At 34.7% G+C, this 17,782-nt stretch overlaps 1 protein-coding gene across 1 annotated transcript in view; it reads right to left on the bottom strand.

Moving 5' to 3' along the window:
- kcnh7 (potassium channel, voltage gated eag related subfamily H, member 7) overlaps positions 1–17,782 on the bottom strand; it is a 127,180-nt gene that overhangs the window by 67,200 nt on the left and 42,198 nt on the right. The window contains 1 exon segment of the mRNA XM_073851426.1: positions 3,484–3,639. Within this exon segment, the coding sequence (XP_073707527.1) occupies positions 3,484–3,639 (156 nt within the window).

Genomic DNA, 17,782 nt, shown 5'->3' with positions numbered 1-17,782 from the left:
TGAAGATGCCTGTGGATGAATAAAGCTTCCTAAAGACTTCCTGTGTTTTCTCCACTTCAGCTCTGATGCCTTTGAAGCTTTTAGTAGACCACAGCTACTGAAAGAGCTTACAAATGATGTAAACATGCTGTGGTCATTGTATCAGTATTTTATTTTCCGACTTGCATATTCCGAGTTGTGTTGCAGAAAAATTAGCTAGCCCAGTGGCAAATTTGTATATAACGTCGTTGATTTTTTTAATAACGTAAATCTTTCGTGGGTTTTAGACTATATTTCAGTAAGAGTAAGAGACATCATTTACGTTATATTTAGCTATACAAGTATTAATACCCAGAGTTCCCTTTAAACAAAACAAAAATCTAACTATTTCTCATTTCTCTTTCTTGTTAGGTAGAAAATGAAATGACCAGAAGAAACATGGACCTTCATTATTTTACACAAGGTCTATATGACCTCATGTAAATTGAGAGACTATTAAAAGGACAGTTCACCTAAAAAAGAAAAATCTGTCATTGTTGTCTCACCCTCATTTCTTTTTACGGCAGAACACAAAGATATTCGACCAATGCTGGTACCCTAATTTTTTTTTTTTGCTAAAAACATCCTCTTTTATGCTCCACAGAAAAAAGTCTAGGAACCACATGAGAGTAAATAAATGATGACTTTTGATTTTTGGGTGAACTATTTCACACTTCAACAATAAGTTAACTGCAAAAGGCTAAATGTTAAATAAAATCGTGAAAAACCTATAGAAGTCGTATCATTTATCAATGACCATGGACCACAAAAATTTTCTAAATTGAGATCTATACATCATTTGAAAGCTGAATAAATGTTAGGATATATTTGGAGAATATTTGGTTGAGATATAACTATTTAAAAATCTAAGGGGGTGCAAAAAAAATCTAAATATTGAATAAATCGCCTTTAATTTGTCCAAATGAAGATCTTAGCAATGCATATTACTAATCAAAAATTAAGTTTTGATATTTTACAGTAAAACATTTTTTTTTTTTTTTTTTACAAAATATCTTCATGAAACATAATCTTTACTTTATATTTAAATGATTTTTGACAAAAAAAAATCGATCATTTTGACCCACACAATGTATTTTTGGCTATGGCTACAAATACACCTGTGCTACTTTAGATTGGTCTTGTGGTCCAGGATCACATATTATAATAATTTGACCAAAACCTAAATTGGTTTTCATGATTATTACAACTACATTTCTAACCCTTAGGGCCAGATTTACTAACAGCTTGCACCAGCTCAAACCATCTTTTGACGTTAAAATAGTACTAGCAGGATTTACTTACTGATTTTCTAAAAAAAAAAATTACAATTTATATACTTTGGCAAGACGAGCGTTTGAGATTGAAAAGTATATAAGTTGTAAATGTTTTTAGAAAATAACCCATCGTTTCGCTTGGTAAGACCCTTCTTCCTTGGCTGGGATCATTTAGAGCCTTTTGAAGCTGCATTTAAACTGCATTTTGAAAGTTCAAACTCGGGGGCACCATAGAAGTCCATTATATGGAGAGAAATCCTGAAATGTTTTCCTCAAAAAACACCATTTCTTTACGACTGAATAAAGAAAGACATGAACATCTTGGATGACAAGGGGTGAGTACATTATCTGTAAATGTTTGTTCTGAAAGTGAACTACTCCTTTAAGACACCTATATATATGCCTTCTTTATATGTGAAATGAGATGCATGCTATGATGCACTCATTTGCAAGCTGCGGATTTGCTAGTTTTTCCTGCTCTCTACCTCAATAACAGCCTCTTTGCATCACATTTTTGTTAACCTGACACACTTCACACTTCATGTGCAACATAAATTGTTACAATCAGCATGTTTAAAGGACCTTGATAAAAGCATTTCTAACACATTTTTGATTTGGGTACTCCAGGATGTGTAAAGCAGCAGGTGCTACACAAAGCTACATTTTACCCACACATTACTCTCATTCTTACTATCATTTGTTCTTCTGCTGTTAAGAATAATAGCATGTATTCTACTCTCTCATTACCTCACTGTAAAAGTTCTTATTACAGGATAGTATGCATATGTGGTGTTTAAATGCATTCATACAGCTGACATCAAACTGAATCTTAATTGATTATTATTACATATTTCATTTCATTCCAAAGCCATATGAAGTTATAAAGCCCTCAATCTTGTACACCAGTTGAATGTTTTTGATTTTACATCTAATCTGTTTTTTAATCTCTGCAGTGTGATTTCTCTCTTTCTCTCTGTCTGTCTCTTCCCTGGGGTTTCAGTACCACGCCAGCATTAATTAAAAGTCTCTCCAAACTGGGCTATTTATATCACTCCTTCATCAAAACAACCTAATGCACCCCACAAAAGAGGCTTTTTGAAGGGGGACGTCCTTCAATTTTTGATCAGAGCAAAGCCTAATAAATCATTGAAACAATCAGGATGGAAAAGCTTGTAAATTTTACTAGCTAGTTTGTCTCTGCTTTACTGGTTCAATGCACTTCCTGTCTACTAAGCCCTCAGCCCTGCTCTCAGAGGAAGCAAAATCTAGGAAATCTATATTCATCCCAGCTGGAAGTTTTCGCCACCGTTTTTTTTAAAGCATCAACTTGTATTTCTCAGCATAACACTGACTGCATTGCCATAGCAAATCATCGGTTTATAGCAGCCCTGACTAAACAGTGCCTCTAACTCGCACACATACAGTACGAACGCACGCAGATGTCCTTTTCAAAACATTCCCTGTTGCTATGATACCACAGAGACGGTATTAGCATTGGATATTAATTGGATTTCATAGTTCAGATGTGACTTTCCAATACAGAGTTAGAGGAGGACATCAGGCAGGGTGTGTGTATGTGTGCATGTGTGTGTAAACTGATGCAGTAGCATATTTCGCAGAAATGCAATGCAGCAGTTTTATTGCTTACAGGTCTCTATGAACATTTGTCATAATTATAGCATGTGCGCGCACACACACACACACACACACACACACACACACACACACACACACACACACACACACACACACACACACACTCTCTCTCTCTCTCTCTCTGTGTTTGTGTCTGATGGTTTAGTGAGCGCCGTTTTCCTGAACGGGATCCTATAAATGAAGCGCCGTTCAGCACCTGGCCTCAGGGATCCAAATAATTGTAACACTGTGTCACATAAATTATTTTCCCCCACTTCATTTCATTTCTGGCTGACTGAGTTTGGTCTTGACAGTGTGTGCTGGTGAGCCAGAGCAACTGGAGCAAATAAAACCTTTCTCTCTCTTCCTCTGCCTTCTCCATGCACACCTCTTCATCTATTCCTTCTCAGCCACCATGCTCCATTTGTTTGAAATTTTCTCATCCTCTTTTTCATCTGGCAGACAGGTAGTAAGCAATTAAAGCAGATGCTGGCAATGGACTGTATTGATGGAAATGAAAAAGAAAAGAGGGAATGATTGAAAGAAGGAACCTCACTTTGTTCTTGTCTGGCTGGCGAGGTGTGGTTGAGTCGGTCTAATGAATCCATGCTGCCCTCTTTCAGCACGTAATCGAAACTCAAGATGAACATCATGACAACACCCTCTTGGTTCTTCACTGGAATGATGTGTGTCGCACACAGGAAGTCTGATCCTGCGAACATAAAGGCACAAAAACAATGTATTTACTGTCTTTTGCTTTTAAATGACCATTGATCTCTGATTAATGAAGTTTCTTCATATTAATTCGATTAATTAGCATATGTACACATATAAATAACCGGTGGCAGAAGGTGGTTAAGGAGAGTAGGTTACATTTGCGACTTTACTAAATAAACAAACACGCAGTTTTGGGTGTACATGTTGACGCTTATTCAGTTTGACAGGTTCAGGACTCATTCCTGACAGGCACAGATGAGGGTCGCCATGGCAACTATAGGGCAAGACGACCCGTGAGAAAAAGCACAATGGAGCCGTGGCTCTGATTTGTCTTCACATTTGATAGAAACCTGTGGATCTGAGTTGAGCATTACTGGGGCGCAAGAGTTTCAGACATGCTAATTAGTCATAGGCCGTCATCTCCAAAGACACAATTATCCTCGTGATTGTCATAACTATTATCATTTTCATAATCATCATTCAGTTTTTTCAGTGCATTCATTTGAGCAACTGACTTTAGAGTTTGAGAATTGTTCATTACCAAACAAGATTGCAAACACTGTCACTGCTTCAGCAAAAACTCCAGAATGATATCTAGCACTTTCCCTGATTTTTTTTTAAACAATGAAAGCACATCCCATGATTTTTACACAAAAACTATATTATTAAAATCTGCAATTGCTTGAAATACCTTCCAAGGGGGCCGCAGGATGACAAAATTGTTTCAATTAATGTACTATTATTAATATAATTGAATGTTATTAAACAATTTAACTTGAAAATGCTAAATATGGTGGCAAATGAATTGTTAGTTATTTTCCCTACGACACTCCCAGTTTCTGTTAATAATATATTATAGTTAGACTTTGCATCCTGATCACAGTTTATTGAATGTTACTGCTAGTAAATAACCAATTAGGCTTTTAAACTGTATTCGGTCATATCCCAAATTTTGGTAAAAGGGATTTAAGTTTGCATTTATGTTTTGAGCTCTTTTGAGTTTAAAAAGGGTTTTCAAAGCGTTAGTGCACCCAAAAATGAAAATTCTGTCATTATTTCTCACCCTCATGTCCTAACAAACCCATAAGACCTTGTTCATCTTAAGAACACAAATTAAGATATTTTTGATGAAATGCAAGAGCTTTCTGACCCTTCATAGACAGCAATGCAACTGACACGTTCAAGGCCCAAAAAGGTAATAAGAACAGAGTTAAAAAAATGAGTTTTCAGAGATGTTGCACACAGTACAACTGTAATGTTATGAAGCTACAAGAATACTTGTTGTGCTCAAAGATACCAGAAATAACAACTTTATTCAACAATTTCTTCTCTTCCGGGTCAGAAAGCTCTTGGATTTTATCAAAAATATCTTAATTTGTGTTCCTCAGATGATGGATTAGTTCACTTCCAGAACAAAAATTTAGCCCGTTGTCATCCAAGATATTCATGTCTTTCTTTCTTCAGTCGTAAAGAAATTATGTTTTTTGAGGAAAACATTTCAGGAATTTTCTCCATATAGTGGACTTCAATGGTGCCCCCGAATTTGAACGTCCAAAAGGCAGTTTAAATGCAGCTTCAAAGGGCTCTAAACGATCCCAGCTGAGGAAGAAGGGTTTTATCTAGCGAATTGATCAGTCATTTTCCACTGCCATGCGCATACGTACTCTGTTTAATAATAATATTAATAAATTTATTTTGTATAGCACCTTTAAAATTTCATTCTCAAAGCACTTTATACTTAAATAAGTACAGTTTAAAAGGGAAAAAAGGGAACAATAATAAAAGAAACACATCAAAAGCAACAAAAGAGAGAAACAATACCCCCCTCCCTCCACACACACACACACACACACACACACACACACACACACACACACACACACACACACACACACACACACACACACACACACACACACGCATTAAAAATCACAAATAAGCAAGTCTAAAAAATATATTTTTCAGAGATGATTTAAACACATTAAGAGATGTCTAATGTAATGGGGGAGGGAGTTCCAGAGATTATGAGCAAGGGGGGAAAAAGCCCAGTCACCTATAGAGCGAAGGCGAATAGAGGGAACAGTCAAAAGGGCAGAATCGGAAGAACGGAGATCACGCCTAGGCGAATAAACAGTTAAAAGTTCCGATAAGTAAAGCGTGCCAGACCATGCAGGGCTTTATCATAAAGCATGAGAATTTTGAAGTCGATATGAAACCTAACAGGGAGCCAGGGTAATCCGGGTCAATACATTTAGGGTATGTCGAAAAACTCCCATCTCACTTTCTTCTCCAACATTAAAATCGTCTCACATCACTGCAGAAGTACCGACCCAGTGTTTACAAAGTGAACGTGCAAAAAAGGTCAAACGTCCTTTACAGAAAAGGTAAAACAGCAATGTAGTATGATTTTGGGAGTTTTTCGACATACCCTAACTGTACTGACCCAGATTACACAGAGTATGCATGTGCATGGCAGTGCTAGACAAGACAAGTGTTTGAGGTATATAATTTTTGCTTCTTTTTTTTTTGTAGAACATGGCCGATCATTTCGCTTGATAAGATGCTTCTTCCTCAGCTGGGATTGTTTAGAGCCCTTTGAAGCTGCATTTAAACTGGATTTTGGAAGTTCAAACTCACGGGCACCATTGAAGTCCACTATATGGAGAAAATTCCTGAAAAGTTTTCCTCAAAAAACATAATTTCTTTACAACTGAAGAAAGAAAGACATGAACATCTTGGATGACAACAGGGTGAGTACATTATCTGTAAATTTTTGTTCTGGAAGTAAACTAAACCTTTAATGACAGAATTTAATTTTTTGAGTGGACTATCTCTTTAAGTCCTACTTTAGTTTATACCTACACACCATACATGAAAAGTTGATCTCTGTTCAATTGTGTCACTTCACCAGCGGTCACTATCGCTCATGCAGATGGAAACTGCGACTTCAGGTCTCTGCAAATCGCTGTCAGTGTGATCGCCCTTTCAGGACGATGAGTTCATTTGCTTTGACGGCTACTCATGTCAGTTTACTTAGGATTATCTCAAAAACAATCAGAGAGCAGTACACACTTTACTGTGACAAGAATTTCCTGTTCGATTATTCCGGCCTGCAGGAGTTGTGTGTGAGCCTGTATAGAATCAGCTCAATTTAGAATGAGCTTGTTTGAACGATCACATATCAATTAGAAAGACACACACAAGAAAGAAGTAGTGTTTGTGTGTCTGCTTTATTTGGGCATGTGATCTATAAATAAATCTGAGCTTTCATCTAGTGTGCCCAGTGTTTCTCTGTCAATCTGTGATATTATTAGCAGCTGCGCGCGCACACACACACACAAACCACAGAGCTTGTGCAATCACCACCTGCAGAACATCTATAATGCACAAACACACACACCTGGAACTAACAACAGCAATCAGTGCTTAAAGACCTCAGATAAACAATATCATCATTATGGCAGCTACAATGACACCGTTCAGAGAACATCAGCATCATGCTTATAAATCATCTCGGAGGGTTTCTTCAACTTCTGTGCAAAAGCAAATGACAGTAACTACTGTATACATTTGCTCAAAATAGAATCATGATTAACATCAAATGTGATCCTGGACCACAATACCAGACATAAGGGGCCATTTTATTTTTATTTTGATGTATGGTTTGTTAGGATAGGACAATATTTGGCTGAGATACAGCTATTTAAAAATCTAGAATCTGAGGGTGCAAAAAAAAAATCTAATTATTGAGAAAATCGCCTTTAAAGTTGTCCAAATTAAGTTCTTAGCAATGCATATTACTAATCAAAAATTAGGTTTTGATATATTTACAGTAGGAAATCTACAAAATATTTTCATGTAACATGATCTTTTCTTAATATCCTAATGATTTTTGGCATAAAAGAAAAATCGATCATTTTGACCCATACATACATACATAGGGGGAGAGTGGGGACAGTTGCAACGTGTGGCAGTTGCAACATTGCTTATTTCTTCAAACAGGAATAAGATACAGAAATGATATTCATACTGCACATGCTTTATTGGCCCCTCGTACTTCCTGGAAGAAATCAGTCACATGTGATCATCACTTCTACCCAAAATCATTTTCTTGGTAAAAAAGTAATTTTTTTAAAGATTAGATTTTTGGTCATAGTGTCTAAGTTGTATGTGTGATGAATTGTAAAAACATAACATTTTAATCTGTGTGTTCTTAGTTTCTAATAGGCATAGCTAGCGTGTGCCATAGAGGATGGATATCCGAGCCGAGCCCGACGGTACCCGACGGAACCCGACGGGTCGGGCCGGGTTCGGACAGATATTTAGAAAGGATGCTCGGGTTCGGGTCGGGCTCGGTCACCTCAGCGCGATAGTGCGCCCGTGTTATAACGGCACTTTTTGCCCAGTGTGCACTGACGCTCTCATCTGTTGACATTTCCGAACGCTTTTTTTACAGTTGCTTAATAAAAGCGGGCTTTCCACACAAAAAAAGTGCATGTGTCATTAGTATGAGTGAAAAAAGAGATTTTAACTGTGTCGGGCTGGGATCGGGCTCGGACATAAATATCTGAATGCTTGTCGGGCTCGGGTCGGGTTCGGTTACTGCTCTGTCGGACTCGGGCCGGGCTCGGACAGAAAAATGCGGCCCGATCCGCACTCTAGTGTGCCAATGATATGTTGTCAAGCTAATATACCAATTTTTATCATGGCTATCACTGTAGGGACAGTTGCAACACACTGTTGCAACCATCCCAACATGCTGTCCCTTACCACAATATTGATTTAAAAGCTTACCATAACATTACATAATTGTAATTTTATAATGATAATATTAATGAACCCCTTTAATAGTTAGTTATCTCTCTTTTTAAGTGAATAGGTAAAAAATCTACTTGTTACTTAACAATGTTTTTAATTTACTATTCTTTGTTTTTTTTTTTTTTACAGCCAATTTACCTTATTGAAGACCGTGACTGTGAACAAATAAAATAAAGAAATTGCAAAATTATATTTAAGAATGATTTCATTACATTTTGTTGAATGTTGCAACTGTCCCCTATTGTGGGGACGGTTGCAACATTTCACTTTATCGATTTAAGTGTAAACTGTAAGTATATTATAATATGTACACATGTTGCAGCAATATGGGTGAGTAGCTGACAGATGCGGCTTTATTGTATTAAAATTTCAGCTTTCTAATAAAAACAGTCTCTGAGAAACTAAAGGAAATGCAAAAAGTGTTGCAACCGTCCCCACTCTCCCTACTTTTTTTTACACTTTTATAACTCTTTTTTTTTTTTTTTTCACAGCATAGATGGGTGTTTATATATAAAAGAATATATCTGCCTTAATATTTTAGGGAGTCCCACAATTATGGAAGCCCGTTTTTATCTCACAATTCCGAGTTTTTTTCTCACAAATTCTGTAATACAAACTCGCAATTCTGACTTTTTCTCAAAATTGAGATATAAACTTGCAATTGTGAGTTATAAAGTAAGAATTTCTAGATATAAACTCACAATTGCAAGTTATAAAGTCAGAATAGCTGGATATAAACTCGCAGTTGTGAGAAATAAATTCAGAAGTGCAAGATAAAAACGTGCAATTCTGACCTTTTTCTCGCAAATGTGAGTTTTTCTCACAATTCTGACTTTTTTTCTCGCATCTGCAAGTTTTTTCAAAAAAAAATTTCTCAGAATTGTGTAATACAAACTCACAATTCTGACATTTTCTCAGAATTGAGATATAAACTTGCAATTGTGAGTTATAAAGTAAGAATTGCTAGATATAAACTCACAATTGCAAGTTATAAAGTCAGAATAGCTGGATATAAACTCGCAGTTGTGAGAAATAAATTCAGAAGTGCAAGATAAAAACGTGCAATTCTGACCTTTTTCTCGCAAATGCGAGTTTTTCTCACAATTCTGACTTTTTTTCTCGCATCTGCAAGTTTTTTCAAAAAAAATTTTCTCAGAATTGTGTAATACAAACTCACAATTCTGACATTTTCTCAGAATTGAGATATAAACTTGCAATTGTGAGTTATAAAGTAAGAATTGCTAGATATAAACTCACAATTGCAAGTTATAAAGTCAGAATAGCTGGATATAAACTCGCAGTTGTGAGAAATAAATTCAGAAGTGCAAGATAAAAATGTGCAATTCTGACCTTTTTCTCGCAAATGCGAGTTTTTCTCACAATTCTGATTTTTTTCTCGCATCTGCGAGTTTTTTCAATTTTTTTTTTCTCAGAATTGTGTAATACAAACTCGCAATTCTGACTTTTTCTCAGAATTGAGATATAAACTTGCAATTGTGAGTTGTAAAGTTAGAATAGCTGGATATAAACTTGCAGTTGTGAGAAATAAATTCAGAATTGCAAGACAAAAACATGCAATTCTGACCTTTTTCTCACAAATGTGAGTTTTTCTCACAATTCTGACTTTTTTTCTCGCAACTGCAAGTTTTTTCATCTTTTTTTCTCAGAATTGTGTAATACAAACTTGCAATTCTGACTTTTTCTTGTAATTGCGAGTGTACGTTACACAATTCTAAATGTTTTTTCAGAATTGTGTAATACAAACTCACAATTCTGATGTTTTTTTTCTCAGAATTGTGAGATATAAACTTGCAATTGCAAGCTCTAAAGTCCAGTTCTAAGGGGGAAAAAGACTATGTTCTCAAATTGTTTTTATTTTGCATTTCTAACTTAATTTCTCAGAGTTTTATATCTCACAATTCTGAGAAAAAAAATGTTGTATTATAAATAACTTGCAATCGAAAAATTTGAAACACCCTTGCTGTAAAACACCCTTTTGCTCAACTATGCTCAGATTCAGAGAAGTGAGAAGTGATAGAAAATCAATGGAAATTCAATCCAATATATTCAGTTTCAGAGGTAGAATATAATGCATTTAGCTTCTGTCTGAAAAAAAACCCCTCAAAGCTGTTTTAATAAAATTAACATTTCTTCACAATTAGTCATGGTAGACATCACATTTCATTAAATTAAGTTCTCAATGCAGGTTCAGGAGGAGCCTAATCATCCAGTCCTGTCAATCATTGCTACGACCGCATATAAGCAGCAGTCATTGCCCTGTTCCAGCGACAATTCTTCCGGCATCTCTCCACCTCCCCTTATCCTCCTCTAATTCCTCACTGCAAAATCATAGGGGGGTTCTTACTCGGAACTCAAGCCAAGCCTTGGGTTCAAGCCTTCATGGACAGCAAGCCAAGTTCGTTTACCATTATCTGGCAGGGCTAAAAGGGCAGGCTAACTCATCAAACTGGAATAAAAATGGAGCTGTGAGGGACAGACACTAAGTCCCTTCATTGGGCTGTGGGTTTTACTATTGTTTGCCTTGGTGCCAATTGTTCAGTCTGGTCAACTAGTTAAAAAAGACATTCCAAATCATACTCAAATTCCGCTTACAAATTCATGAATTGTTATCTTAAAAAGTCTGTAACAGAGAGTGTTCACTATGGTTACTGTGCAGTAATGTAGCATCTAGGTGAACAGGTATTTCATAACACAGTATATTGAGTATTTTCACACAGCTGTATAATTAGTAGCCAGGACTTTAAAGTTTTTAAAATGAATGAATAGTGATAAAGTGTATTAACGAATTTAATGTAATCTATTCCTCTCTTTCTGCAGTTGACGAATGGAATACAGGTTTCAGGTATGCCCAGAGTAAGCAGGCTATGACCCTCTACTACATCACTGTCAATATAACCACATAATGCAATACATCCTGCGACAGGAAGAGAGATGCAGCACAATCGCTCTAGGCCATGAGGAAAAATCCGCAAGAAAAGCATTTTGAGCTCCAGTAGTTCGTTTTTATATTTTATAAGAAACTGACGGATGGACAGATGTTTCAAACTCTCTAACAGACTTTCTACCTCCACATCTTGAATCCACTTCCTCTTCAGAAAACTAAAAACTGTCTGTCCTGTTCACACATCTTTATATAATGGAATCTAAGAGGGACAGAAAAAAGTACTATAAAATAAGGCTAAAATTGCAAAGCTGCTACAAGCTCATTTTTACGCTACATTACTCTAAAAGACATGTAGTTAAGTGCTATCTAAAAGTATACTGTCCACAATGAAGTAAATGTTAAATAAACTAGCCTGTTATTTTCCAGAGCTTATGATGTCATTTGGATTCTTTGGATATTGGCTTAGCTCTGTGTGGAATAGGATTTATTGCATGACTGAGCATAAATATCCGTTTTACAGCTGAAAATGTTTGCAGAGTGCAACAACCTGTCAGTTTTAATCTCAAACAGTCCTGGTTGGTTATGTTCGGCATTAACCTAGGTGAGAGGCAAATTGAGGAAACCAATGGGGGAATTCTTGTTTGCGTGTGTGTGTGTGTGTGTGTGTGTGTGTGTGTGTGTGTGTGTGTGTGTGTGTGTGTAGACTGAAAGGACAAGAGAAGCTTAAGAGATTAGCCTTATGGAACTGAATAAGTTCTTTAAACGCTTGAATTTCATGCTGCTGTGGTGCCGCTTTAAATGAATTAAGTAGTCTAGTAGGGCAGATGAAAAACCTCCAGCAAGATTTTATATTTTTATATATATTTTCTTTTCTTTTTTTAAGTATACAGTATAATATTATATTATAAAATATATTATATATTATTAAAGTTATATATAAACCAATTTTCTTTTTTAATGGATGTCCAAAAAGGGATCTTTTTAATTACTCAATAAAAATCTCTTTACATGATAAAGGAAATCAATAGGACACACAGGAAAATTATTTCTAGTAGAAGAGTAATGTCAGTCTCACAGTTCGTGAAAGAGTTTGATGGTTTATGGTCTTTGTATATGGCAGGGGCGTTTCCTCCAAAGAGACAAGGGATGCAGAGAAAAAACCTGAATTGCAAAATATAACATTAAAAAGTGTATAAACTACTCGTTTTACAGCCTGAGGTGGGTTTGGTGGGGGGTAATTGAGAATTAATGGAGGAAAGTCGCAATGCGTCTGTCGCAATATGATTGGACATTACTTGTTATGTTCGGCTGAGATTGGTTCATGTGATAAACCCTGCCTTTTGTGTTTGTCTACACTTGCAAATCAGTCTGAATGAACAATTTAATGGTGTTAATGGGAAGACTAATTAAAAAAAATTAAGTACACTTAGATACAAACCCTTTGGGTAACAAGTATTAATAATTACACACTATGAACCATTAGTTAAGCATTAGTAAATAGTCAATTCATCATTTATAAAGTATTAACCCTACATTAATAGACAGTAGTAAGCGGTTTATAAATGCAGCTATAAATGTTTTGTTCCTCATTTATAAGCATATCTATAATGTTTTTAATAATTATATTTTCATAATGATTTAATGATCAATTAATCATTTCTAAATTTGGTATTATATTATTAACAGACCAGTTATTTTGGAGTTGTCAGAGGTTCGTAAGATCATTTAGAAAGTGTAACTAAATGATTATTAAACTTTAAATACACATTTATACATATTTTTTAGACATACAAATATAGTTACTCAGTATGTTAATAAATGCTTTATTTGTACATATTCTTACTGTAATCCAGGATTAATTCAGGTAGGTATAAAACATTTTGTAGTTGTCAGTTATATATTTTTGTGAGCTCATCTAAAGTGAAGACTATTTATGCCTCAAAGCAGATTTACAAAGCAGATTTAAAGGCTCGGCTATCTTCTAAACAGAAAAAGGAAACAAACAACAGAGTGATACAGAACATAGAAATATTTATTTCAAGTTGCAAAAAACAAAACTGTACATTTGTACACTTGTTATAAAATGTCAAGGTGTATGTCTTGCAAACAAAACCTTAAACTTTAAAGATTGACTACTGCTTGTGGATTCGGTTAAAGTGTATTATGATGTGAATTATTAAGTTATTATTTGAAGAAGAAGAAAAGAGAAAGAAAAGAAAAAGAGCGTGAAATAATGTCAAAATCAAAGCAAAGACGAGGCGAGCTGTTGAACATTGTGTCAGATGACCAAACCAGCCTGGAGGGAAAGGGCGCTGGTAGCGCCGATAATACTTCGGAAATATTGAAGGAACTTAAATTATTTCGAACTGAAACGGCTGAAAATTTTGGTGTGCTGAGGAAGGAGGTGAGCGATATAAAATTGAATTTCGAAGAATTAAAAACAAGGGTGAATGAAGCCGAACAGAGGATTGCGGGCAATGAGGATCGTAACATGGATTTGACTAAAGTGCTGTTTCAGCTGATGTGCAAACAAAAGCACCTTGAGGAGAAGTGTGAGGGTCTGGAAAGCCGTTCACGGAGAAATAATTTAAGAATTTACTCTGTACCGGAAAAAATCGAAGGAAGTAATATGATTGAGTTTATAGAAAAGCTTATTCGTGAGCAACTTAACATCCGGGAAGAGATTTGCATTGAAAGGGCGCATCGCGCCGCAGCAACAGGTGTCTCCTTTGGACGTGTTACGAATAGGCCTATCACCAGATCAATCATTGTTTGTTTCCGTAGTTTCAAGGAGAAACAACGAGTGTTACATGCTGCATGGTCTCTAAAGGACATTCGGATCAAGGACCAACGAATATACTTTGATGAGGATTACACTACCGATGTCTTCAAGGAGCGTGCAAAATATAGGAACGCAAGGAAGCAACTCCAAGAGCGAAAAATTAAGTCTCGCATTGTCTACCCTGCAAAATTGATGTTGTTTTTGCAAGATGGAAAGACTAAGATTTTCGAAAACCCACAAAAAGCAGCTGAGGGTTTAATGGACTTTGGGGTAACGATGGAAGTTCCAAGAAAAGAGCCGGATTGGGACTCTGCCTTGCGGGCTGTAGGGTGGCAGTCCATCCGCAGTAGGAGCAAATATGCTCCTGCAGGGGAAATAACAGCTAGTGTTGAATCTCTTCGACTTTCCTTGGACAGTTATGTAAATGAAAAGTCACATGACGGATAAGGTATGTAGAGATTACATTGTGGCAAGCACTAATTTATATCATCGAGTATAATGTCCACAATGTGTGAACACATTCCTATACAAATTGAAAACGCAGAAGGATGTGTCTATGATTATGATGAACTAGATTTGGGGTCAAATTTTTTTCCGAATATAAAAGATACATGTAAATATTATACAGACGCAGAATTTACTAGTAATATAGAAACGGCTGGCTCTTTTTCCCTTATTCATTTGAATTGTAGAAGCCTTTATTCAAATTTTAGTAAGATATATGATTATTTGAATACTTTACAAAACAAATTTACTGTCATAGCGTTGTCTGAGACTTGGTTAACGGATGAGAAAGGTGTGGAATTTCATTTTGAAGGTTATGAATTGTTTTATGTTAACCGGGTCTGTAAGAGAGGAGGGGGGGTTGCTCTGTATGTTAGCAGTGATCTGAAATGTAGAATAATTGAGTGTATGACTGTTTCAACAGAGGATTTAATGGAATGTTTAACTGTTGAGATTGAAATGAAGAAACAGAGGAATATTATTGTCACATGTATATATAGAACCCCAGGGTCTAGTATCACGGTATTTAATAATAAGTTGGAGCAATTATTAGTTGGGATGAATGAAAATAAAGTGTCTGTAATCTGCGGGGACTTTAATATAAATCTTTTGAATGTGTCTAATCATACAAGTAGTCTAGATTTTTTGGATTTAATGTATAGTAGAGGCTTTTATCCTACCATTACTAGGCCTAGTCGAATAACCTCCAATTGTGCCACATTAATTGATAATATTTTTGTAAATAAATTTGAAAAAACGGTTAAAAGTGGTCTTTTGATAAATGATATGACAGATCATTTCCCAATATTTGTAACTTACTTTTGTGAAATAAAAAATAATAAAGAAAAGTTTAGTAAAGTTATTAGGTTAAGAACTGAGGAAACATTAAATGGATTTAGGGATGATCTTATGAAAGAAGAGTGGAATGATGTTTGTAATACGAATAATGTAAATAAAGCTTATGAATTATTTCTTAAAAAGTATTTATGGTTATATAATAAAAATTGTCCAAAAAAAATATTGAATGATAAAGTAAGAAGTAATAATAAACCTTGGTTGACGAAGGGTTTATTGAAATCTTGTAAAAAGAAGAATAAGCTTTATCAGGATTTTGTAAAATATCGGACAGTAAATGCAGAAAAAAAATATAAAGCTTATAAAAATAAGTTGATTACTATAATGAGATGTGCAAAGAAAGATTATTATACAAATGTGTTGATGGAAAATAAAAGTAATATCAAAAGAATGTGGAAGGTTTTGAGGGAGGTTATGGGCAGTAAAATTAATTATAGTCAGCCATTATATTTAATGAATGAACAGAATGTTGAGATAAGTAGTGAAAAAATGGCTGATGAATTTAATTCATTTTTTGTTAATGTTGGTCCGAATCTTGCCAAAACTATACCATTATATAATGAAAATAAAAGCTGGACAGGTGAAAGTAGAGTTATGCAGTCTCTTTTTTTGGACGAAGTTAGTGAGAGTGAAATTATTTCTACTGTCTCTAAATTTAAAAGTAAATATTCATGTGATAGTGATGGCTTAGATATGTACATTGTTAAGGAAACTATATGTTGTATTACTAGACCATTAAAATATATAATTAATTTGTCTTTTAATACGGGTTATTTTCCAGAAATAATGAAAGTGGCCAGAATTATTCCTCTTTTTAAATCTGCACTGTAAAAAGTTTGCTGTAAATTTTACAGTAACTTACTGGCAGCTGGATGCCAGTAAGTTACTGTAAAAATGTTTACAGTATTAATACTGTAAGTGCATTTACAGTACTAAAAGGTCTTTACTGTAATTTCATTTACAGTATTTTTACTGTAATTTCATTTACATTATTTTTACTGTAATTTCATTTACATTATTTTTACTGTAATTTAATTTACAGTGTTTTTACTGTATCTTCAATTACAGTATTTTTACTGTATTTTCAATTACAGTATCAGTACTATAGAGTTTATTTTCATTTATTTTAAACATTTTTTACCTGTAAAAACAATCCAATTAACCTACAGCACTGTAATTCAAGATTTTTACCACCCCAACCCCATAAAAATCACAATAACTCATAAGCATTAGTTCTGATAATATTCTTTTTAATTGTTGAACATTTTCTTTTTAAAAGTACAGAGACTTTGTATCATGGCAAACATACACATACTGAAAAGCAAAAATAAGTAAGTACACTACCAGTCATAAGTTTTTGAACACTAAGATTTTTTTAAAGAATTCTCTTCTGCTTACCAAGCCTGCATTAATTTGATCCAAATTTAATTTATTCCTTTGATCAAAGCTGAATTTTCAGCATCATTACTCGTCTTCAGTATCACATGATCCTTCAGAAATCATTCTAGTATGCTGATAAACATTATTTAATTTTTAGATTTTTCAGGATTCTTTGATGAATAGAAAGATATTATTTAGCAAGGATGATTTAAATTGATCAAAAGTGATAATAAAGACATTCATAATGTTACAAACTATTTCTCTTTCAGATAAATGCTGTTTATCTGAACTTTCTATTCATCAAAGAAACCTGAAAAAAAAAAATGTATTTTAGCATTATAATAATTTCAGCAACATCATAATAATAGTTTTTGAGCAGAAAATCAAATTATTAGAATGATTTCTGAAGGGTCATGTGACTGCAGTAATGATGCTAAAAATTAAGGTTTGATCACAGCAATAAATTACATTTTAAAATATATTCAAAAAGAAAACAGTTATTTTAAATAATAAAAATGGTTCAAAAGTGTATTGTTTTTGCTGTACTTTGGATCAAATGAATGCAGGCTTAGTGAGCAGAAGAGACCTTCTTTAAAAACATTTAAAATCTTACTGTTCAAAAGCTTTGTCTGGTAGTGTAAATAAAATAAAATCATACAGTAAAAATGTGTTTGTGTTGTGTTAAATTTTAGTAGTTTTGAGTCAAAGTTGACAAGCTCTCTGATGAGAAACGGCAGAATGGGATTCAGGCTGATGCTTGTTGTTTGCACCCTCTTTCCAGAAGTCCATCTGATCTGTGACTGTCAATGCATTTGCTGCCACAAAGGTTGACTGTCTGAACAAACCTGCAAGCACAAGAAAAACAGTGTTTAAAGAATTTGCCTCAACTGTCAA

Source organism: Garra rufa, chromosome 12 (genome assembly GCF_049309525.1).
Source record: "Garra rufa chromosome 12, GarRuf1.0, whole genome shotgun sequence".
Taxonomy (NCBI): domain Eukaryota; kingdom Metazoa; phylum Chordata; class Actinopteri; order Cypriniformes; family Cyprinidae; genus Garra; species Garra rufa.
Note: the sequence above shows the minus strand (reverse complement) of the source record. Positions and strands in the feature narration are given on the sequence as shown.